The sequence below is a fragment of the Rhinoraja longicauda genome, chromosome 4, assembly GCF_053455715.1.
Source record: "Rhinoraja longicauda isolate Sanriku21f chromosome 4, sRhiLon1.1, whole genome shotgun sequence".
Taxonomy (NCBI): Eukaryota; Metazoa; Chordata; class Chondrichthyes; order Rajiformes; family Arhynchobatidae; genus Rhinoraja; species Rhinoraja longicauda.
Window position 1 is genome coordinate 5,145,165 of NC_135956.1, and position 24,950 is coordinate 5,170,114.

The 24,950-nt window shown below is 42.7% G+C and overlaps 1 protein-coding gene across 2 annotated transcripts in view; it reads left to right on the forward strand.

The window, feature by feature from the left end:
* Positions 1 to 24,950, forward strand: part of csmd3b (CUB and Sushi multiple domains 3b) — a 1,698,079-nt gene that overhangs the window by 1,398,938 nt on the left and 274,191 nt on the right. For both annotated transcript variants that reach the window (XM_078397138.1, XM_078397139.1), the window contains exon 29: positions 22,748 to 22,935. In XM_078397138.1, coding sequence (XP_078253264.1) covers positions 22,748 to 22,935 — 188 coding nt within the window. The remainder of the gene's footprint in view (positions 1 to 22,747; positions 22,936 to 24,950) is intronic.

Here is a 24,950-nt window from a genome sequence, read left to right on the forward strand (position 1 = left end):
TGTTCCTTGTGGAGAAATATGTAGGTGGTGGAATTCTTATCTATTCGCTGCTCTTGGATTTTCTGGAGTGGAATCAAATGCCTTTAATGATCATTTGTACCGCAAATGGAACAATGAAATGATTGCTTGCAGCAGCATAACAGCCTGTAAAAATATCATATCATATCATATCATATATATACAGCCGGAAACAGGCCTTTTCGGCCCTCCAAGTCCGTGCCGCCCAGCGATCCCCGTACATTAACACTATCCGACACCCACTAGGGACAATTTTTACATTTGCCCAGCCAATTAACCTACATACCTGTACGTCTTTGGAGTGTGGGAGGAAACCGAAGATCTCGGAGAAAACCCACGCAGGTCACGGGGAGAACGTACAAACTCCTTACAGTGCAGCACCCGTAGTCAGGATCGAACCTGAGTCTCCGGCGCTGCATTCGCTGTAAAGCAGCAACTCTACCGCTGCGCTACCGTGCTACTCTTTAATAGTCAAGAGAGTCAAGAGTGTTGACCCAATTACCTCGATAGGGTATCAACTGACGTGTCGAACAAAAGACTCTAAACCAAGGTTTGTGTTGGAAAATAACTGCAGATGCTGGTACAAATCGAAGGTATCACAAAATGCTGGAGTAACTCAGCAGGTCAGGCAGCATCTAGGAGAGAGGGAATGGGTGACGTTTCGGGTCGAGACCCTTCTTCAGACTGATGAAGGGTCTCGACCCTTCGTCTGAAGAAGGGTTTCGACCCAAAACATCACCCATTCCCTCTCTCCTAAACCAAGGTTTAGTACAATTTAATCTTTATTAACACTCGAGTAATTTAAACATGCACGCAAACAATTGACTTCTAATAACTTCTCAAAGGTATTTATTCACAAAATGCTGGAGTAACTCAGCAGGTCAGGCAGCATCTCAGGAGAGAAGGAATGGGTACGTTTCGAGTCGAGACCCTTCTTCAGACTGATGTCAGGGGGGCGGGACAAAGGAAGGATATAGGTGGAGACAGGAAGATAGAGGGAGAACTGGGAAGGGGGAGGGGAAGAGAGGGACAGAGAAACTATCCAAAGTTGGAGAATTCAATGTTCATATAATTTCTAATAACACTTCTAATAACTTCTCATTTACTTTACTATTTCAACTTATCACTTCTTAAACTAAATCACAAAACTCGTGACTTGGAGTCAGATATTACCGGTATGAATGCATTGGCCAGATTCACTCTGTTGGTACGGGGAAGTCTTCTCTGAGCTTCGAACTCAAGTCCGTCCTTCTTGCCATGGTTGTTACCTCGTTGTTGCCCACGATGTCTCGGACCGCCCTTCTTTGATACTAATTTTCCTTCCATCTCCTAAAGGAAGCCTTTGCTCTAACCCAAGGCTCTCATGGCTTTATGGTCAATCATTTCAAGCTGTCACTGCTCCAAGGGCTAAATAAACAAAGCACATCTTCATTCCTTATCAGGCTAGGGAGTTCTTATGTTGCTTGTTCAAACCAAAGATAAAGCAGAGCAAGATAGACCACTCGGCCCTAAAAACCGTAGTATGTCATGGTGCCATTTTAGTCGGCAGAAACTTGCAGAAACATTTTAAAAGAAAAATAACAAAAATCTGTGAATTGATAGATGAGATATATTCTGATTTTTTATGGTATCATCACGCATACTGTTCCCCCAAAACACTGATGACACTGCAAGAGGCATAACGTACAACGGGTTTTGCCTACTAAAATGGCTCCTTTGCGTACTACACCAGTATATGCGATTTCAACTGAGTGGTCTGTCTCTATTATCTTTGGTTCATATCCCCTTCTCATTATAGAGTCAGTTTGCAATACGTCCGTTCCAGGCACCTCAAGGCCGTGCTGCCTAGCCGTGAAGTTACCTTCAGCTCTGCTCCCACCGGATGCCAATGACGTGACCGTTTTCACTGTGCTCCTTTGTTCTCCTGGCCCCAGCGTTTCGCCCTGTCTGTCTCCAGCTTGTAACATCCTCCAAAAGCTTGTCAGGATACTTGACATCCAGTCCCAGGCTATAAGAGTGTTTTATTGTCATATGTCCCAGATAGAACAATTAAATTCTTACTTGCTATTAATCATAATATGGTAACCAAAAATAATTCAATAAATTAATCAACACCCCCTCCCCCCCCCCCCCCCCCCCATATGCAAACAAAGACTTAGTGCGGATGATATGGGTTTGGAAATGGCTGTCCAAGTAAATAATTCTAGAACATTTTGTAAATAATACATTTGAGGCTGGTGCACTGGGAGTGAAGGGAAAGAATGTTGAATTTGATGTTAATCAAAGATGCTTTGTCCTGAATGGTATGTTGGGTGTGGTTTGATCTACACGCACACAGGAAAACTGAAAAGATCCCATTATATTCCAATCTTCAATCGTGGGTGCTTAGCAGGCAGTTAGGGACTTGGGAAGACTTGGGAAGCTGTTCACCACCTCCTCTCGCAATGGGCGAGATCATGCTTTGATTTCACAGGATGGTCTCGGTGGAACTCAACTTTAGAAACCAACTGGCTCCCAATATCCTGACAGCCTCTCATTCTAAAGGGAGGTGAGGGCACAAGGAGGTGACTGAGCTAAAGCTGGTGCAAATTAAGGCCCTGCCTGTCAGAAGCCTATTCTACTGATGATGAGAAACACCTGGAAACAGTTGAAAACATCTAATTAATTGAAATTCTTAAAACTTATTAGGCAATAAATTCATTTGAAACCACTCAACATAGAAAACTTGATTTAAAAACTTGAATCGCGCAATTTAATACATTTCAGGACCTCCAACGAACAGCATGCTAAATGAACTTCCTCTAACTTCCTGTGTGTCTGTGCTATCCTGTTGTAATATTTAGTTACAGAACTTGAGAATGTACTGACTGGCAAACTGTAGTTTGGCAATGCTTCTCTGCAGAACCATCAACTAGTCATTAACACCATCAAACACAATATTTACCTGAAATAGACACAAAATCCTAGGCCCGAAGAGTCTCGACCCGAAACGTCACCCATTCCTTCTCTCCAAAGATGCTGCCCATCCCACTGAGTTACTCCAACATTTTGTGTCTAACTTCGGTGAAAACCAGCATCTGCAGTTCCTTCCTACACAATATTTACCTGGCAGTCCAGTTAAGTCTCTACTCAACGGATGTGGATAACTGAATTTGGTTATGGTAATGTTGTTGGATATTTGCCATAGGTATATAGACTCTAGGAATAGTTATTGTTTAGCATTATCGCGACTTCTCTTGAATTTTAATCAAGGCTAGTTAATTACATTTTATTTTCCTGAGGTGGAGGTTGGACTCAGTTTCTGCTGTGTTAGTCTCGGCTTCTGAAATGTTAATCCTCTCTCTACTCCACTGTACTGTACTGTGTCACTGAATTGGGTGAAAGGGGAAAGATTTGATAGGAGGCTGAGGGGCAACTTTTTCACACGGAGCGCTGTGGGTATATCAAACAAGCCGCCAAGGGGGTAGTTGAGGCAGATACAAAACAAAATTTAAAAGACATTTGGACAGATACATGGATAGGAAAGATTAACAGGGCGATACACCAAACGTGGGCAGGTGGGACGAGTGTAGATGAGGCATCTTGATCAGCATGGGCAACTTGGACTGAACAAAGGGCCAGTTTCCCTCCTGTGTCATTGTGACCATTGCTTTCCCACGGCCCATCTTATGTGCCTTGATTTGCCAGGCTCCGTTATTTAAGACATTTGTATTTGCACATTGCTGAATGGAGAGTTGAAGTTTATTGTTCAGGCAATGAATTGAGTTTCTGTGTTTGAAAAAACATGTGTCTGTTCAGATTCACTGTCCCTTGATTGGAACTATCCTCACTGGAAGGAGTTTAATTTTACAATGAGAAAGGAACCTGCAGATTTATTGTCCACGCCATCCTAACCTGAGCAGCTAGCAGGAAGGGCTTCAGTTTCGGATGACTGTGACATTCCACATGAAATGAGACAGAATATTTTCCACTTAGTTCCTGGTGGAATCTTTGCCTACATGTTGTGTGACAAAATTGGTATTAAATTGCCAAATCCATTCATGGCCTGAGAACTAGTAGTGGAAAGTAAAAATACACATTCAGGATATAATTCTGGAATTGAAACATTCTTGGTCTGATACGCTGTAGCCTTGCTACATTTGATCTTGTGTGCTGGCACTGAGTGCATTATGTTATAACAAAATCTGCAAAAGAAATCCCTCACCTTGAACACCACAAAAAAAAGTTCTTCTTTTAAAAAGCAGTCAACCTTAATTTTCTTCTTCCTCGGAATTTGACATTTAGTCTCATAATCTTCACTGTACAGAACTGGAAAGCTTCTTATAACATTTCAAAAATTAATTTAGTTGTGTTACTGATAGAACCTTAGTCCTGATCATGTACTGAGTTAACTGCATATTATTTTTACACCTTGAAGTCTTCTCTTGGTACAACACCTGTCCCTTTACCTTCTCCCTCGACACAACACCTGCCCCTTTACCTCCCCCCTCGACAAACACCTGTCCCTTTACCTCCCCCCTCGACTCCATCCAAGGACCCAAACAGTCTTTCCGGGTGAGGCAGAGGTTCACCTGCACCTCCTCCAACTTCATCTACTGTATCCGCTGTTCCAGATGTCAACTTCTCTACATCGACGAGACCAAGTGCAGGCTTGGCAATCATTTCGCTCAACATCTCCACTCAGTCCATCTCAAACAATCTGATCTCCCGATGGCTCAGCACATCAACTCCCCCTCTCACTCCCAATCTGACCTTTCTGTCCTGGGCCTCCTCCATTGTCAGAGTGAGGCCCAGCGCATATTGGAGGAACAGCAACTCATATTTTGCTTGGGTAGTTTACACCCCAGTGGTATGAACATTGACTTCTCTAACTTCAGGTGGTCCCTGCTTCCCCTCTCTATCCCCTCCCCCTTCCCAGTTCTCCCACTATTGGGCGGCACGGTAGCGCAGCGGTAGAGTTGCTGCTTTACAGCGAATGCAGCGCCGGAGACTCAGGTTCGATCCTGACTACGGGTGCTGCACTGTAAGGAGTTTGTACGTTCTCCCCGTGACCTGCGTGGGTTTTCTCCGAGATCTTCGGTTTCCTCCCACACTCCAAAGACGTACAGGTATGTAGGTTAATTGGCTGGGTAAATGTAAAAATTGTCCCTAGTGGGTGTAGGATAGTGTTAATGTGCGGGGATCACTGGGCGGCACGGACTTGGAGGGCCGAAAAGGCCTGTTTCCGGCTGTATATATATGATATGATATGATATCTTTGTCCCGCCCCCTCCCCTGACATCAATCTGAAGAAGGGTCTCGACCTTAAACGTCACCCATTCCTTCTCTCCCGAGATGCTGCCTGACCTGCTGAGTTACTCCAGCATTTTGCGTCTACCTGCTCTTGGTAATTTGATGCTTTATCATTGCCAAGCTTAGATCTTGCCTTCTTGTCATCCCGTTGCCGACAACAGATTTTGGACAGATATCTTCAGAATACAGCAGCAAAGTGATTTATATTTTGCACGACTATTGTTTATTTTTTTCACTGCAGAATTGCTTTCAATGAATTTACTGATTTGGGCCAAGTAATTTTGGCCAAATAATTTTGGCCATTTTAATGAATCTTTTAGTGGCTAATGCTGTCCCTGAACTACTTCTAAACTGTAGGCAGCAATGTTATTTACCGTTGGTTGTGATTCAGTTGGCTGCAGCTCAGTGCTCTCTGCAGTTGGTTCACCCAATGTTATCAATTTCCCTCTGCGTTTGGCTATAGAATAAACAGGATCTCTGTGTGTTATTGCACTTCACTAACTTGTGGTTGTTCTTAGAGTCACAAAGTCATACAGCACAGAGCCAGGCCCTTCAGCCCAACTCATCCATGCCAACCAAGGTGCCCTATCTAAGCTATTCCCATTTGCCCGTGTTTCAGCGATCAGCCAAAACATTATGACCTGATGAGCCAAAACATTATGACCACACGCCTAATATGCTGTTGGTCCTCCATGTGCAGCCCTAGATGCAGCAGGGTGCGATGCACTGTGTATTGTGACACATTCCTCCCGTGACCACCATTAACATTTTCTGTGACTTGTGCCACAGTAGACCTTCTGTCGGTTCGGTTCGGATGGGATAGCCTTCGTTGCCCTCGCGCATTGATGAGCCTTGGGCGCCCAACACCCTGTCGCCGGTTTGTGGTTTGTCCATCCTCGGACCACTGTCGGTAGATACTCTCCATTGCTGACCGGGAGCACCCCACAAGCCTTGCCGTTTCAGAGATGCTCTGACCCAGTCGTCTGGCCATAACAATTTGGCCCTTGTCAAAGTCGCTCAGGTCTTTACTCCTGCCCATTTCTCCTGCATCGAACGCATCAACTTCAAGAATTGACTGTTCACCTGCTCCCTAATATATCTCACCCCTTGACAGGTGCCATTGTAACAAGATAATCAATGTTATTTACTTTGCCTGTCAGTGGTCATAATGTTTTGGCTGATCGGTGTATATATATATCCCTCTCAACATTTCCTATCCATGTACCGATCCAAGTGTCTTCAATCTGAAGAGGGGTCTCGACCCGAAACGTCATTCATTCCTTCTCTCCTGAGATGCTGCCTGACCTGCTGAGTTTCTCCAGCATTTTGTGTCTACCTTCAAGTGTCTCTTAAATGCTGTTATAGTACCGGCCTCAACTCCCTCCACTGGCAGCTTGATCCATGTACCCTCCACCCCTTGAATGAAAAAAGTTGCTCCTCGGGTTCATATTAAGTCTTGCTTGTCTCACATTAAACTTATGTCCTCTGGTTTTTCATTCCCCAATGTACCTTATGTGCATTCACCCGATCTATTCTCCTCATTTTGTACAGCTCTCAAAGATCACCTCTCAATCTACTGTGCTCCAAGACATGAAATCCCAGCCTGTCCAATTTCTCCCTATCGCTCAGCCCCTCAAGTCCTGGCAACATCCTTGTAAATCTTCATTGCCCCCTCTCTACGGCAGTATCTCCAAACATGGCCTCACCAACAGCTTGTGCAAGTGCAACATTTTGTCCCAACATCTGTACTCAAAACGCTGATGAAAGACAATGTACCAAAACTACTTTTTGACCACCCGTGATGCTTTTGGAGAACCATGTAGAAACAAGGAACTGCAAATACTGTTTTTTTTTAAAAAGACACAAAGTGCTGGAGTAACTCGGCAGTCAGGCAACATCTCTGGATAACATAGGTAGGTGATATTTTGGTCAGGATGCTTCTTCAGTGTAGCATGTCCTCCAGAGATGCTGCCTGACCAGCTAAGTTACTCCAGCAATTGACACAAAATGCTGGAGTAACTCAGCGGGACTGGCAGCATGCCTGGAGAGAAGGAATGGGGGACGTTTCAAGTCGAGACCTGAGTTACTTCAGCACTTTGTGGATTTGTGTGTCCTTTAGATGTCTCCATTAACTGTTGCAAGTTCTCTTGTCTGTATTCCCTCTAGTTCCATGCAGTGACTTATGACGTTTTGTAAACAGAGTGAGAAGTTGGTGGCATTAGCCTGACACCCCTCCCTTCCACCTCTGGTTATACCGTGTGTGTCCAGCTGGTCTGGATGGGGTGATCTTGGATGTGGAGACAATGTTTCCACTAGTGGGAGAGTCTAGGACCAGAGGTCATAGCCTCAGAATTAAAGGACGTTTCTTTTGGAAGGAGATGAGGAGAAATTTCTTTAGTCAGAGGGTGGTGAGTCTGTGGAATTCTTTGCCACAGAAGGCTGTGGAGGCCAAGTCAGTGGATAGATTCTTGATTAGTACGGGTGTCAGGGGTTATGGGGAGAAGGCAGAACAATGGGGTTAGGAGGGAGAGATAGATCAGCCATGATTGAATGGTGGAGTAGACTTGATGGGCCGAATGGCCTAATTCTACTCCTACCACTTATGACCTTATGATCCCAAAGTGCCGCATGCTTAAGCGTCTTGGTCTGAGCAGCAACAGGGAAATTGCAATGAAGAAACTCAACCCGCCAAACACTTCTGAAATCTCTGACAACAAGCTCTCAGTTCCAAATGTGATAAATAATTCTGAAGTCCCAACACATTAGAAGGATAGCTGAAAGAAAAATCAATTATTTAATATATTAAATCAAACCAAAGTAATGAGAATGAAACATATCATACCGTTTTGCTTTCATCTCTACAGATCGGCAATTCCTGTTGAAATCAATAGGGTCAGAGATCTCACATTATCTCCAATTTAATGTAGAATCCGAAATGTGATTTCTCAGCTTAAATGTTGAAGAGCATTTGCAAGAGTAAGCTCCTGTAATGGTACTCACAACACTTATCTTAGTGGCTTTGACTGTGACCATTGGGTTTTGGAATCAGAGACCACATTAAACAAGAGGCATTAATTAAGGTAAATGTTATTGTTGAGAAAACATCTATATTTATCAATGCTGGGTGAACCTTCAGTCACTGGCAGTCAGCTCCATCCACAGCATGGTTCAAAGCTTTCCCCTGAAACTGGCTGTAACCCAGTCCGAGGGCGAAGTCCCTGAGCTGATGTGTGACCGGCATTATTATAAGGTCATAAGTGATCGGAGCAGAATTCGGCCATTTGGCCCATCAAGTCTACTCCACCATTTAATCATGGCTGATCTATCTCTCCCTCCTAACCTAATTCTCCTGCCTTCTCCCCATAACCCCGACACACGTACTAATCACTTCTTATACGTAAAAATCTGAGCTTCAGTATTAATCCAAGTTCAATCCAAATAGCGATCCTCATTGATGTCAAAAGCAAGAGTTTAAGTGGTTGCAACAGGTGACAAGCTAGTCTCGGGTTACTCTGGGAAGACAAAAGTTTACCTTCGTGACCTTGCAGGTGGCCTTTTGGTTTATTGATCCTTCTAAATTAGCCTCAGCATTCCTCCAAAACATATAATTGTTTTTCCAAGTGAGCTGATTGCTTGAATGTGGTGGTGTTAATGTGGCATGTAGCTGCTTAGTGACAATCCCATTTTAGTTGACACAGTCTGTTTAACCTCTTCCAACCAAGGAATCACTACTCAACATGTTACAACCTAACCATCTACTTACTGCCGGGCAGGCAGCATCTCTGGAGAGAAGGAATGGGTGATGTTTTGGGTCGAGACCCTATTTCAGTCTGAAGAAGGGGCTCGACGCGAAACGTCACCCATTCCTTCTCTCCAGAGATGCTGCCTGTCCAGCTGAGTTACTCCAGCATTTTGTATCTATCTTCGGTTTAGGCCCGCATCAGCAGTTTCTTCCCACACATCTCCTTACAGCTCTGCTTTTGGATGTCATGGGAAATCCAGTAGCAAAGTATCTTGATAGGTCTAGTTTCTAGTATTACTCTTTAAGTTTGCATGTTTGAAAATGCAATGTGGAAGTGCTGGGGTTAATTTTAAGTAAGACTAGACTTCTTTCTTTCAATATTTACTAATTTCAGTTGTTGATGCTGTCATACCCCATAATAATTAATTTTTCTTGATACAATAACATAATAATTGAAAACCATTTTTCTGATTCATCCATCATTCTCCATTGTTCTATTACACATCCTTGAGACATTTATTCTAATTAAAGTTTTCTGCATGACACATCCTTTGAACAACATTACCACTACATCTGAAGAAAACTTGATTAATATCTGTTTCCTTCAGAAGTTTCTATAGAATGCAATTTCCAGCAGTCTACTTTACTAAAGAGCATTTGAAGCCACTGGTTGATAATAAACATGCTGATCAATGGACAAAATAAATCATCCTTAAAGCTGATTAATTACTTGGAATATTGTCTATAGTTTTGGTTGCCACAGTTCAGCGAAGGACATGAATATTTCTCTTTCAAAGGATAGTCTCTAGCTCAGAAGTAAAGTATTTATGAAATTTGAAAATAACTTCAAACCTGTGAAGTGTGATATTTACTGCTTCTCAGTTGACCCAACCCAGCTGGTGCCCAACAGCCAAGAGGCTTCAGACTTGAGCCTCCGTAAGAATTGAAATATTATTTTGACTCTGACACTGGTGAAGTATAGCCTAGAGGACCCAACTGAGTCTAATATCATTGCTGCAAAATTCTGACAACAATTGTCAAACACATGGGAAATGTTGCCGTATTTAGCTACAGAACATCTAATTTTTTTTAAATCAAAGCTGCTGCTCGCAATATTATATATCTTGACTGGAACAACTAAAATGAGCAAAACAACAACTCATTTCCAACAGGGTCTGTGCTTGCCTTGATAATAGTAGTTTGTAGTATATGTTTCTATTATTACTGATTTTTCCAACTCGGGTTTTTGCAAAAAGCAAAGAAGATCAATAATATTGCATTGTAATCATGTTGTGAATTATCCAGGCAGTGTGTGCACTACAGCGCTGTGGGTGCACAGGCAGGGCAATGCACAATGGATAATGTTAATCATCCACACCACAGAAATGAGCCCTTTGATCCAACTCGCCTATCCCTGCTGTGATGCCTCTCGATATAAATCCCATTTGCTGCATTGGCCCATATCCCTCCACTCCTTTCTCACCCGAGTATCTGTCCAAATGCCCTTTCAGTGCTATTATCTGCCTCTGCAACTTCCTCTGGCAACTTATTCCATATAACCACTATCCTGCATGTGAAAATCTTGCCCACAATACAATCTCTTTTAACTCCCTGCTCTTTCACCTTAAATCTGTGCCTAAAACATAACCCCCTCCCCAGAAAAAAAGACTGACTATCTACCTAATATATTCCCCTCGTAATTTTACTATCCTCTCTAAGATCATAAGAGCAGAATTAGGCCATTCGGCCCATCAAGTCTACTCCGCCTTTCAATCATGGCCGATCGATCTATCCCTCCTAACCCCATTCCCCTGCCTTCTCCCCTCAACCTCTGACACCCGTACTAATCAATCTATCTCTGCTTTAAATATATCCACTGACTTTGCCTCCACAGCCTTCTGTGGCAAGGAATTCCACAAGATCAAACATAAGATCATCCCTTGGCCTCTTACGTTCAGTGATAATAAACCCGGCCTGTTAAATCTCTCCCTCGAAGCAGAGCCTTCCATTCCAGGCAACATAAAGCCTTCCATTGCATGCATTCTGTACTTTTTATAATAGTATCACATTCTTCCTGTCATATGGCAACTTGTCAAGGTAATGGGGAAAAAGGTTATTTGTGGGACAGCAGAGACTGGGCAGACAAGATAAAGCATCTCCTAAATTAAAAGTTAATTTGAATCCTACATGGTGCTACATTTACCATTACTTTGGTATTTACTTTGGTATTTATTCACAAAATGCTGGAGTAACTCAGCGGGTCAGGCAGCATCTCAGGAGAGTAGGAATGGGTGACTTTCGGGTCGAGACCCTTCTTCAGACTGATGTCAGGGGGTCGGGACAAAGGAAGGATATAGGTGGAGACAGGAAGATAGAGGGAGAACTGGGAAGGGGGAGGGGAAGAGAGGAACAGAGGAACTATCTAAAGTTGGAGATGTCAATGTTCATACCGCTGGGCTGCAAGCTGTCCAAGCGAAACATGAGGTGCTGTTCCTCCAATTTCCGGTTGGCCTCACTATGGCACTGGAGGAGGGCCATGACGGAAAGGTCAGACTGGGAGTGGGAGGGGCAGTTGAAGTGCTCAGCCACCGGGAGATCAGGTTGGTTAAGGCGGACTGAGCAAAGGTGTTGAGCGAAACGATCGCCGAGCCTGCGTTTGGTCTCGCCAATGTAGAGAGGTTGACATCTAGAGAGCGGATACAAGAGATGAGGTTGGAGGAGGTGCAGGTGAACCTCTGTCTCACCTGGAAACACTGTTTGGGTCCTTGGATGGAGTTGAGGGGGGAGGTAAAGGGAGGTGTTGCATCTCGTGCGGTTGCAGGGGAAAGTGCCCGGGGATGGGGTGGTTTGGGTAGGAAGGGACGAGTGGACCAGGGAGTTACGGAGGGAACGGTCTCTGCGGAATGCAGAGAGGGGAGGAGATGGGAAGATGTGGCCAGTGGTGGGGTCCCGTTGTAGGTGACGGAAATGTTGGAGGATGATTTGTTGGATATGCTGACTGGTGGGATGGAAGGTGAGAACGAGGGGGATTCTGTCCTTGTTACGAATGGGGGGAGGGGGAGCAAGAGCGGAGCTGCGGGATGTAGATTACTTTGGTATTCATATCTAATAACTGAACTATAAACTAGAGTAAACTGAACTATAAACTACAGGACAAGTGAAGCAAATGCTTAACATTATTTTCAGATTAAAATGTATTGTTTGGAGCAAGTTGTGTGCAAGGTTAGTGATGGGGAAGCAGAGATACAGTCATGCCTAGTAATTATAAAGCACAATCATCACTTCAGATAGTTCCTCTGTCCCTCTCTTTCCCCTCCCCCTTCCCAGTTCTCCCACATCTTCCTGTCTCCGACTGCATCCTTCCTTTGTCCCGCCCTCTCCCCTGACATCAGTCTGAAGAAGGGTCTCGACCTGAAACGTCACCCATTCCTTCTCTCCTGAGATGCTGCCTGACCCGTTGAGTTACTCCAGCATTTTGAGTCTACCTTCGAGTTAAACCAGCATCTGCAGTTTTTTTCCCTAAATATATTCAGGGTGTACACAGTTGTGTTTAATATAAAACTGTTTAAAGTACATTCCAAAATTAATCATCATGTCGGAATTTTCAGCACAAACCATTAACAGCCGATAAGTTCAAATATATTCACTTTCATTGCCTCACACTTGTGTATTATTGAATACTTATTAAACTATCAATATTAGTTTAAAGAAATTTGGAGTGAGAGCCTAGTGTTGTTATCTCATACTAACATATTAATTAGATTCCACGAATATTTAGTGCATGTCTCATATTGAAACTTGACGGTTTAGTTAAGTTTATTGTCACCTGTACTGAGGTACAGTGAAAAGCTTTTGTTGCGTGTTATCCAGTCAGCAGAAAGACAATACATGATTACAATTGAGCCATTTACAGTGTAATTGACTCGATTGTCTCACACGATCTCTTCGGATCGTTCACCTTGTTGTGGTGAAGAGGCTTGCGTGCCCCCATGATTCTGAGAGCGATGCCGTCGGAAGCACGAGCTTCTGGTAGGGCCACCCATGGTGGTAAGGTCGAGGATGAGGGTCCAGACTAAGAACGATCCAATGTACAAGACCTCAACGGCGGACAAAGTTATCTTGAACTCAACGGGTGTGAAGGCGGATGAAGGCTGCAACAGATCTATCAGCTCCAACCGTCTTGGTTCCCTTGCCATTGAAATCAGTTGATTGATTTGTGAAGGACCGTGTGCTTCTTGGGGTGCAACATCACGTACACATTAAACAAACACACGCACAGGCGTCTTCGTTCTAACATCAGAATGTAAACCATCATCCTCGACCTTGTGGGATGGCCATGACAATGGATATATGATAAGCGAATAACGTTTAGCGCAAGGTAAAGCCAGGAAAGTCCGATCAAGGAGAGTCCGAGGGTCACCAATGAGGTAGATAGTAGTTCAGCACTGCTCTCTGGTTGTGGCAGGATAGTTCAGTTGCCTGATAACAGCTGGGAAGAAACTGTCCCTGAATCTGGAGGTGTGCGGTTTCACACTTCTATACCTTTCGCCTGATGGGAGAGGGGAGAAGAGGGAGTGGCCAGGGTGTGACAGGATTGATGTGAAGAGGATGTTTCTGTTTGTGGCAGTACCCAGAACTTGGGATTACAGTTTAAAAATTAGAGGTCACCCTTTAAGTTAGTGATGTTGTGAGTCTTTGTTGTTCTCACCTCAAGGCATATTGACTGGTGAATCTCTGAGCATGTTTTAAAAAAGAGTTAGGTATCCAGGACTCGACAGGAATGCAAAGTGAAGGTTTCACTCAGAGTAGCCTGAAGTTATTGTGTGGCAATGCTGGCTAGAGGGGCTGAGTGACCTAGTCCTGTTCCTAACTCATTGGTTCTGACATTCACAGCAATCTCAAACAAATCAGGATTCATAAGTTCTTGGTAATGATTGTGTTCAACAATACATGTTGAATTTAGTCTGTCACACACCTTAGTGAGTTTGTGTGTTGCTGCCCTTGGCAAACCTCATGTCCTTCCTTCACATTGACTAGAGCTTTTGGGCCTGCTCTTTCTTCAGCTAGATATTAGCTTGTATGTGTGGCGTTGCATCGAGGTGCCAGTGATATCTTCATTTTACACAATGCATCTTTCAGGTGTAACAGGTATCATAAAATGCTGGAGTAACTCAACGGGTCAGGCAGCATCTCGGGAGAGCAGGAATGGTTGACGTTTTGGCAGGGCCGTCTTTACAGCATTATGGGCCCCGGACAAAGCAGTGTACTGGGGCCCCTACGACAACTACTCACAGGAATAAAAATGTAAATGGTCGATAAAAATTAAACATATATTCCCCCCCACCACCAACCCCCACCCTTGCTGTCCCCCTCCCCAGTCCCACTCTGCCTCCTCCCACCCCACTCTCTCCTCCTCCCACCCTCCCCGTCGCCCCCACTGTTACTCTCCCCACCCCCCTTTCCCTACCAGCCCCCCCCTGTCGTGCCGGCGAAAAGCACTTACCGAAAAGCACTTAGCGATGGACTTAGGGTGCTACATTGTTGCGAAAAGCACTTACAGATCGCTGTGAGAAGCACTTAGGGATGGAAAATGTTGCGTAAAAAAACACTTAGGGACTGAAAATGTTGCGAAAAAAGCACTTATTGAACCTACATTTTTAAAGTAGTATTTATTTATTGCAAGTCACTTAACATACACAGATCAGCATGGGGCCCCTATGCTCGTGTGGCCCCGGGCAAGTGCCCATCAGGCCCATGCTTTAAGACGGCCCTGCGTTTTGGGTCGAGACCCTTCTTCAGGTGTAACCTACTTTTCCCTTAGGATAGCTGCTCTGACAATTTTACATTGTTGTACTGCAAATATTTTCGGTCATACAGATTGTGGTTGCTTGTTATAGTGTCATTCTTTGTGTCATTAGCACATTTCAGTGTGTTTAGTAGTGATTTGCCCTGCTACCTAATATAAGTTTTGTTTCAAATTTAGTTTAGTTTAGAGATACAGCGTGGAAATAAACCCTTTGGCCCACCGAGTCCGCACCGACCAGTGATCCCTGCACATTCACACGATCCTACACACACTAGGGACAATTTACACATACAACAAGCCAGTTAGCCTACAAACCTGTACGTCTTTGGAGTGTGGGAGAAAACCAAAGATCTCGAGAAAAATCCACGAGATTACATGTCCAAACCTCGTGTTCTAATATTGCACACTAATCTCTTGTGCGGGACCTTATCAAAGGTTTTTTGAAAGTCTGGATACACCACATCCACTGGCTCCAGGATATTCTTGCTATTGAGGGCATGCAGCGTAGGTTTACTAGGTTAATTCCCGGAATGGCGGGACTATCATATGTTGAAAGACTGGAGCGACTAGGCTTGCATACACTGGAATTTAGAAGGATGAGAGATCTTATCGAAACGTATAAAATTATTAAGGGGTTGGACACGTTAGAGGCAGGAAACATGTTCCCAATGTTGGGGGAGTCCAGAACAAGGGGCCACAGTTTAAGAATAAGGGGTAGGCCATTTAGAACTGAGATGAGGAAAAACTTTTTCAGTCAGAGAGTTGTGAATCTGTGGAATTCTCTGCCTCAGAAGGCAGTGGAGGCCAATTCTCTGAATGCATTCAAGAGAGAGCGAGATAGAGCTCTTAAGGATAGTGGAGTCAGGGGTTATGGGGAGAAGGCAGGAACGGGGTACTGATTGAGAATGATCTGCCATGATCACATTGAATGGCGGTGCTGGCTCAAAGGGCCGAATGGCCTCCTCCTGCACCTATTGTCTATTGTCTATTGTCTATTCCAGAAGATTAGTCAAGCATGATTTCCCCTTCATAAATCCATGCTGACTTTGACTGATCCTGTCACTGCTTTCCAAATGCGCTGCTATTACATCTTTAATAATCGACTCCAGCATCTTCCCCACTACCGATGTAAGGCAAACTGGTCTATAATTCCCAGTTTTCTCTCTCCCTCCTTTCTTAAAAAATAGAGTTACATTGGCAACCCTCCAGTCCACAGGAACTGATCCAGAGTCGAGAGAAAGTTGGAAAATGATCACCAATGCATCCACGATTTCTAGGGCCACCTCCTTGAGTACCATGGGATGCAGACCATACTATGGGATGCAGGATTTATCTGCCTTCAGTCCCAACAGTTTAGCTAACACCATTTCCTGACTAATGTGGATTCCCTTCAGTTCCTCCTTCCCACTGGAATGTTAATGTTCATTTCCATGAAGCACACCTAAGACTGAGCATTCAGTTTATACAACATCTTGGAGGTTGCAAAAACAATTAGAACAGTTTATTTAAACTAACAATAAGTTACATTTCTGGAAGACTTATGGTGTAACAAAATATCTCGAGATTCTTCAGAGAAGTATCAAAAGGATTTGATACAAAAACATAAAAAGATGCATGAAAGTGAATGTCCAGAGCTTGATTGAAGCATTATACTTTCTAGATAGAGGGAGGTGGAAAGGTTTAGAGAAAGAATTCCAGAGCGAACAGCCTTGGCAGATGGACGTACAGCCATAATGGAAACATTATTATTTTTGTGGAGGATTCGGAGGCCAAATGTGGACCTCCACAGGAGCTCAGAGGAATGAATCCCTGGAGGAGAATACAGAAGGGTGAATGCAGTGAAATGAAAGAAGCTGAGAATTTTAAAGTTAAGGTATTCTGCAAAGATACACGATTAACATTTTTTTCAAGAACACAGGCAGCATAGGTTTATTCATTTTATGGGGACAGGACATTACAATCAACACCAGATTTAGATGGCACAACGTTTGCAGAGAACAGAAACGGAGGTTATCAGGTGTGCTTTGGAATTGCCAAGTTTCCAGATAGTAAAGGCAAAGATAAGGATTGAAACAGCATATAGACACAAAATGCTGAAGTAACTCAGCGGGACAGGCAGCGTCTCTGGAGAGAATGAATGGGTGATGTTTCGAGTCGAGACCCTTCTTCAGACCCAGTATATGTGGTTCCATCATACACAGGATTGAAACAGCAGTTGGGCTTTGAAGTCAGGCAATGATATGGGGTTGGAAAGAGGCAGTTTCAGTTACGGTGGGACAGGTTAAAAGATGGAGAGTCCAGAAGAACATGATTACATTCTTTCCAGTCCATTTTTATTAGGAAACCTATCATTCCAAAGATTAATGATGGATGTCTATATTTTTGATGTGCCAGAATATGTCTTATTCTGGAGGAAACTGCCTGAATCCTGTACATCAAATATTGCTTGACTCGCAGGAATAAAGTGCAAATATAATTGAATCATCAAAGCTGTTTTGCATAATGATTGTATCTTCGGAAAGCTGGATTCATAACATTCTGTATTTTATCAAACAATCATTCTATTAAATTACATCAATAAAAAGGGGTTAGTTTATTTTGAAGGGAACAAAAGCTTCTTCCAATTCAAAGGATGACTTTCAACTGCATATGTCAATATTTTCTCAATATTAACAATGATAATACATATATGTTAATATATGAAACAAAAGGGTGATTGACAGACATTTTTCGACTAGACATTGCAATCCAGTTGTCCCCGTTAGTGTTTGTTTTTATATAATAGCACAATATACAGGTACCTCTGAAAAGATTTTTAAAATATATAGTTTCAAATTTTTAGAAATTTTAATATTACAAAATGATTACTGAAGTTTAAAAAATAAAAAGTATTAACTAAATTAGGTGAAAAGTACCTTAAACAACAAAAGCAGTTTATACGACAACAATCAGCCCTGGCTACCAATAGCAAGGATCAACTGGCTTCACTTTGTCTCCAAAAATGTACTGTTTGTTGGCACGAATGTGAAATTAGTTAGCCGTAACTTGACAAATTTAATTAGCAATTTGTTTCATTGTAACTGTGGAAAAAATGAATTCTTCTAATAGTTCAGACTGGGCGGCCCCAGTGGCTCAGCGGTAGAGTTGCTGCCTTACAGCGCTTGCAGCGCCGGAGACCCGGGTTCGATCCCGACTACGGGTGCTGTCTGTCCGGAGTTTGTACGTTCTCCCCGTGACCACGTGGGTTTTCTCCGAGATCTTCAGTGTCCTCCCGCACTCTAAAGACGTACAGGTTTGTAGGTTAATTGGCTTGGTACAAGTGCAAATTGTTCCTAGTGTGTGTTGGATAGTGTTAATGTGCGGGGATCGCTGGTCGGTGTGGACTCGGTGGACCAAACAGCCTGTTTCTGCGCTGTATCTCTAAACTAAACTAAACTAAACTAAACTGGCATTGAGATTTTTTTAAATCAAGGTTAGCAAAATGACAAAGATGCTTAATTTTGTAAGACCCCACAGGAGGCAGTCTCTATCTTTTGCCTGAAACGGGACAAGATGGGTTACCATAAATTATTTTTGTACTCTCTAAGGCGACACTATCCTAAAATAACAGCGTTAAGCTATTTAAATTGCTTTTTATATATGAACGTTGCAGTTTAATGCCCAATTATCAAACAGATCCAGTCAAGCAAGAGTAAATAACACGGTGAATGGGTTACTTTGTGAATGATTATTCAATTCCAACACACCAGTTTGAACAATTACCTTCATGCTTAAAAGAACAACCAACTTGTTTCTATACACAACTGAGATACAAGGGATTGCAGCTGTTTGAACCTGGAGCAAAAAACAAACTGCTGGAGAAGCTCAACAGGGTAAGCAGCATATGTGGAGGGAAATGGACAAGCAACATGATGGACTGAGGGCCTTCGTCTGGACTGAAAGTGAAAAGCGAGATTTAGCTTAGTTTAATTTAGTTTAGAGATACAACACGGAACCAGTCCCTTCGATCCACCGAGTCTGCACCAACCAGCGATCCCCGCACATTAACACTGCCCTACACACACTAGGGACAGTTTTTTTACAATTTATCTCAAGCCCAATTAAGCTACAAATCTGTACATGTTTGGAGTGTGGGAGGAAACCGAAGATCTTGGAGAAAACCCACGCAGGTCACGGGGAGAACGTACAAACTCCATACAGACGGCGCCCGTAGTCAGGCTTCTTTGCTTTTGAATTGAATTGACTTGAATTGAATAAACTTTATTAGCCAAGTATGCATACATACAAGGAATTTGCCTTGGTGCTTTGCTCGCAAGTAACAACATGACATACAGTAAACAATTAAGAATAAAACATAAAACATTTAGAATAAAATATTATAGTTTAAATGTGAAGAATGAAATAAAATACCAGAGCAAAAGGAGGCTACAGACTTTTGGTTGTTGAGTAGAGCTACTGCTCATCGAAAAAAAATGTTTTTATGTCTGTCTGTGGCTGCTTTGACAGTCCGGAGTCACCTTCCAGAGGGAAGTGCTTCAAAGAGTTTGTGGCCAGGGTGAGAGGGGTCAGAGATGATCTTGCCCACTCGCTTCCTGGCCCTTGCAGTGTACAGTTCGTCAATGGGGGGGAGGTTGCAGCCAACAACCTTCTCGGCTGATCGAAAGATCCGTTGCAGCCTCTGGATGTTACGCTTGGTGGCTGAGCCAAACCAGACCATGATGGAGAAGGTGAGGACAGACTCTACGATGGCAGTATAAAACTGGACCATCATTGCCTGTGGCAGATTGTGTTTTCTCAATGGTTCAACGTTTCAATTAACTGACACTGCTGGACCTCCTTGGTTTGGCTAATGTCCCTCATGTGACTGTAAATGATACCCTGTATCATGTGACTAAACAATAATTGTTAAAACTGAGGTGAGAAGGAACTTAATCTGAGGTGAGAAGGAGCTTAAAACTGAGGTAGGAAGGAGCTTTTTCATCCAGAGAGTTGTGAATTTGTGGAATTCTCTGCCACATAGGGCAATGGAGGCCAATTCACTGGATGAATTTAAGAGAGAGTTAGATAGAGCTCTGGGGGCTAATGGAATCAAGGGATATGGGGAGAAGTTGGGCACAGGTTACTGATTGTGGATGATCAGCCATGATCACAATGAATGGCGGTGCTGACTCGAAGGGTTGAATGGCCTCCTCCTGCACCTATTTTCTATGTTTCTATACCCCCATCCTCTTCTCCAACTCAGTGAACATGGTTGAGAGAGGTAAAAGGCAAAGTTCTCATGGTCTGAAGTATGGTTATGTATCCGATTTCTAAATCTATGGAGAGGGAAGTTGCATCTTGATTCCCTCGAAATCTAAAGATGTGTGTGCATTTTAATTTACTTAGCTGTTGAGTATCTTCCACTTTGATGTATTTTAATTATACAGATATCAGTTACATTTGTTGGATAATTTCCATCGAGGGAGTAATGTGCAGGTTTGCATGTTGCCATTAACAATGTTGCTGTTGACATATTGACGTGTTGATACCTCTCCTCACTTTGATCATTGCATTTTGAAGCGGCTTACTTGTTGATAAATATTTCAAGTAAGATCAATGATTGCAAGTTCTTAAAATAATTCTGTATTGTTTTCATGAAAACAAAATTTCTTGATGTTGCAGGTATAAAAGAAACACTGGGAAATATACTTTTTTTCCCAACAATATCAAGCCCCATTATGCTGGAAACTAATGTTTGGAAAACAAATGATCTTGTTCTTGCAATATTTTAGTTTGGTTTTGAGATACAGTGCGGAAAATGGCCTGTCGGCCCATCGGCTCCGTGCCGACCTGCAATCCTGCACATTCAAACTACCCTGCACACACTAGGCACAAGTTACAATTTTTACCAAGCCAATTAGCCTACAAACCTGTACGTCTTTGGAGTGTGGGAGGAAACCAGAACTCCCGGAGAAAACCCACACAGGTCATGGGGTCAATGTACAAACTCCGTACAGACAGCATCCGTAGTCAAGATCAAACCCGGGTCTCTGGTGCTGTAATAGACAATAGACAATAGGTGCAGGAGGAAGCCATTCGGCCCTTTGAGCCAGCACCGCCATTCAATGTGATCATGGCTGATCATTCTCAATCAGTACCCCGTTCCTGCCTTCTCCCCATACCCCCTGACTCTGCTATCCTTAAGAGCTTTATCTAGCTCTCTCTTGAATGCATTCAGAGAATTGGCCCCCACTGCCTTCTGAGGCAGAGAATTCCACAGATTCACAACTCTCTGACTGAAAAAGTTTTTCCTCATCTCCATTCTAAATGGCCTAGCCCTTACTCTTAAACTGTGGCCCCTGGTTCTGGACTCCCCCAACATTGGGAACAGGCAGCAACTGTATTGCTACTCTACCTCTGTGCCACTGCGCTGCACAACTTCTGTTGCACTTTTAGCACGCAAAAGAACATGCAAGACAAAAATTAACACAGAGCCGGAAACATTACTGGGTTTCTTGTAACATGGAAGAACAGGAATGATGTGATTCCAGAAAGGAGACTGAGGTAGCGATGCGGAAAGATATGAGAATGTTGCCAGAGCTGGGAAAGAGACCTGAGGAGAATATGACAAAGCCTATGGTTGTCAACTTTAGAATTAAGGTGACTAGGGTAGATTTAATCGAGTGAATAATATAAGAGAGGTTGAGATGGGGTAAACAGGAACGCCAATTTAGCATAACAAAGTGGGCAATAACAGACATAAATTGAAGTTAATTAACATGAGGTAAAAGAGCAGTGGGTATCTTGAGCTTAGGCAACAACCATGATTACATTTAAAACACATGTGGATAAAGACGATACATGCTGTAACCTATGAAGCAGTAATCATAAGCTAGGAAGTGAGATGACCAAAAATAGTACTTTCTGTATGAAACTTGACTTTTGAACAAACATTTCTGCTCCACAGATTTGAATGGTGTTTGTGATTCTATGAAAAAGGAAATAGGGGAGGAAATGAGAGAGAGTTTTAAAGGACAATCTTGAGGAGAATTGTAGGACGTCTCAGTTTCAGGGAGGAAACTGCACAATCTAGACAATAGAGAACTGAAGGGACGGTTCCCAGTGATCCAGTGTGACAAGCGGGAGAGTGCAAGGCACCAGATGTGGACGAGTGTGGAAATATGAGAAGATACTTGGGATGGAGGAAAAAACAGACACACACACACACACACACACACACACACACACACACACACACACACACACACACACACTTTTAATATTTCGATCAGAGATTTATATTTGAGGCATTGATTTATTGTGAGGCAATAATCTCAAAAGCATGCTATTGAATGGGGATAATGAGACAGGTCGCAGAGTCTGGAACAAGCTCAATTTTATGAAGTGGAAATGGGATGCAAGTCAAGAGCATTTTGGAATACCTATATCTGGATTTAAAATGAACTTGCAAGTCAGGCAGCAGATGAGGTGAGGCAGGAGTGAAACTTTTTCACAAAGGGTGGTGGGTGTATGGAACGAGCTGGCAGAGGAGGTAGTTGAGGCTGGGACTATCCCAATTTAAGAAACAGTTAGACAGGTACATGGATAGGACAGTTTTGGAGGGATATGGATCAAATGCAGGCAGGCGGGACGAGTGTAGCTGGGACATGTTGGCCGGTGTGGGCAAGTTGGGCCGAAGGGCCTGTTTCCGCACTGTATCATTCTATGACTCTCTATGACTATGATGATGTTACAAATATGACAGTATAGTCAAGCATTTACTTCATAGGTAAACAATTTTGTGTACTTTTGATAAAGCGGGAGATCAAATCCAATGATAAAATCTGCATTGCATAATTAAAACAGTGTCAATTTATGTTGCTTGAGCAAATTAATTTTCTTCTTTGCAGTTTTACCATGGAGCCCAACTATGACTTCCTTTACCTTTATGATGGTTCAGACAGTAACAGTCCTTTGATCGGAAGCTTTATAGATAATAAGCTGCCTGAACGGATCGAAAGCAGTTCAAACAACATGCATTTAGCTTTTCGGAGTGATGGTTCTGTTAGCTTTTCTGGATTTCATATCGAGTATAAAGGTGAGTGTGGCAACTTTTCGCTTCATTTTAAATTGTTTACTAATTTGTGATAATATGTTTGAGATCCATGTAGAATCTAATTTGTATTGCAGCATTGTATGAAAATCCTTTTTGCTGCAGGTTTAAGCGATCAATCACTATTATTGGCAATATTTCAATTTGAGCCATTAAAATATTTTCTTTGGGGGGAAAAAAAGATGATTTGAAAATGTTGGCCTCCTTATTTGTACAAACAATAATTCAGTGACTCAACTGCCAAACAGCTGGTTTAGGTATGTTTTAGCCAGTAGCAAAAGCAATACATTTTGGCCAACAACAAAATAAGAAGGCCCATGATAATGTATTTTATATATGAAACATGAATGTAGTGGAAGAACTTCGAGTGAAGAAATGGTGCAAGACCAAATTGATGAAACCAAAATTTTGGGCAGATAAAAATAGATGGAGATTCGTTGAGGAGAAAAAATATTCGCTGGGATCTGAAAAGCTGGAGGAGTTTCCACTTTTATGAAGCAATATCAGCTGTTCATGAGCATAATATCCAAGTATATCCAAGTATTATGTGACCATACACAATGAAAAGGTTCCAGTTCTGGTCAGCTTGATCATGGTTGAGGCTTAATAGAAGTACTGTATCTATCTTAGTCCACGGTTTCACCTTCATCCAAATCAGCTCGCTTTTACACTTGCCCTTCTGTAGGTTTGTAAGAGTCAGTCAGGGCCAACCTTAGTTTGAGCTTATGCTAGGTTAAGGCCGTTGGGGCTCTTGCGTAGGGTTATGCTTATGGTTAGGGTTTACTGTGCAGTGCAAACGTGACAATAAAGGACCATTGATTGAACCATTGTTCGCTCCAGATTCCAACACCTCCACGCTCTCTTAATAAAGGTAATCAGGAAAGAAACTACATTATCAGAAAAAATAACCACATCATTAACATCTTTCAAGAAATAAATTTACCATTATTACCCAGTCCGGCCCACTCCTAACCCTCCAACATGGTTGATTCAAAAGAGCCTCTTCTTTTCAGGGAAACTGCCAGCTATGTCCACGTTCAACAAACAAGTGCATTCAAATAAAAGCACGACTGCAATATTTTAATATTGCTGTTTTCTTAGATGGCTGACACACCCACTTCATTCAGACTGAAGCTTGATAAATATTTACAAATAGGAGTCCTGGTACTGTTCAAAAATTCCAACACAATTTTAACTGCTCAATCAAAGTAGACCCACGTGAGCGGTGCTGGTACTCAATAACACATAAGAGGACAAGCAAACTGAAGGAAAACACAAATTTGAGTAGCTGGAAATAATCAGCAGGAATTTGAATCTTCAGAAGTCCAGGGACAGTGTCTTCTGGGCAGATATCTAGCTGGTGGGATTATAATTAGGTGTTGCCATTAAAAAAGGCTTCCAAAACATGGGCAGATAAACTAATAGCTTCTCAACTGCATACAAATTCTGTCTATGATGCATGTAATCTTGTAAATCTTACTTATCCAATACAATTTCAGCTGTAAAATTGTTTCGCCATCATCCAATACCAAAGAGCTAGCTTTTAAGAATTATTTTTGTATAATAGAAGGGATTATGGAGTTATCCAACCAGAAAACTGGTAAATTGGTGCCTTTCTTATTCAAAGTTGGCATGAGAATAGCACTTTTATGAATCAAATTTAATTCTTTTCCTTCATGAAGGCGTTGACGTTTGATTGAGTATGGATCTATGGCTGCCAGCCAGTCTCTGTTTCTAATCCATCTGGGCTTGACAGCAAGTGTTGCCAAACCATTTGAATGCAAAGCACATAATCCAGTTCAATTCCATAACTTTACGTGAATCCTGCACACGTTTCTGGCTGACGTCTATTGTAAACCTGCTGACTCCCACAACTGCAGTTCTTCTACAAAGACTCTATCCCCTACTCCCAATTCCTCCGTCTACACAAAAGATACTAGAGGAACAAGATGGACCACTCAATTGAAATCGCCTATACTGAAGTGTAGTACGCAAAGGAG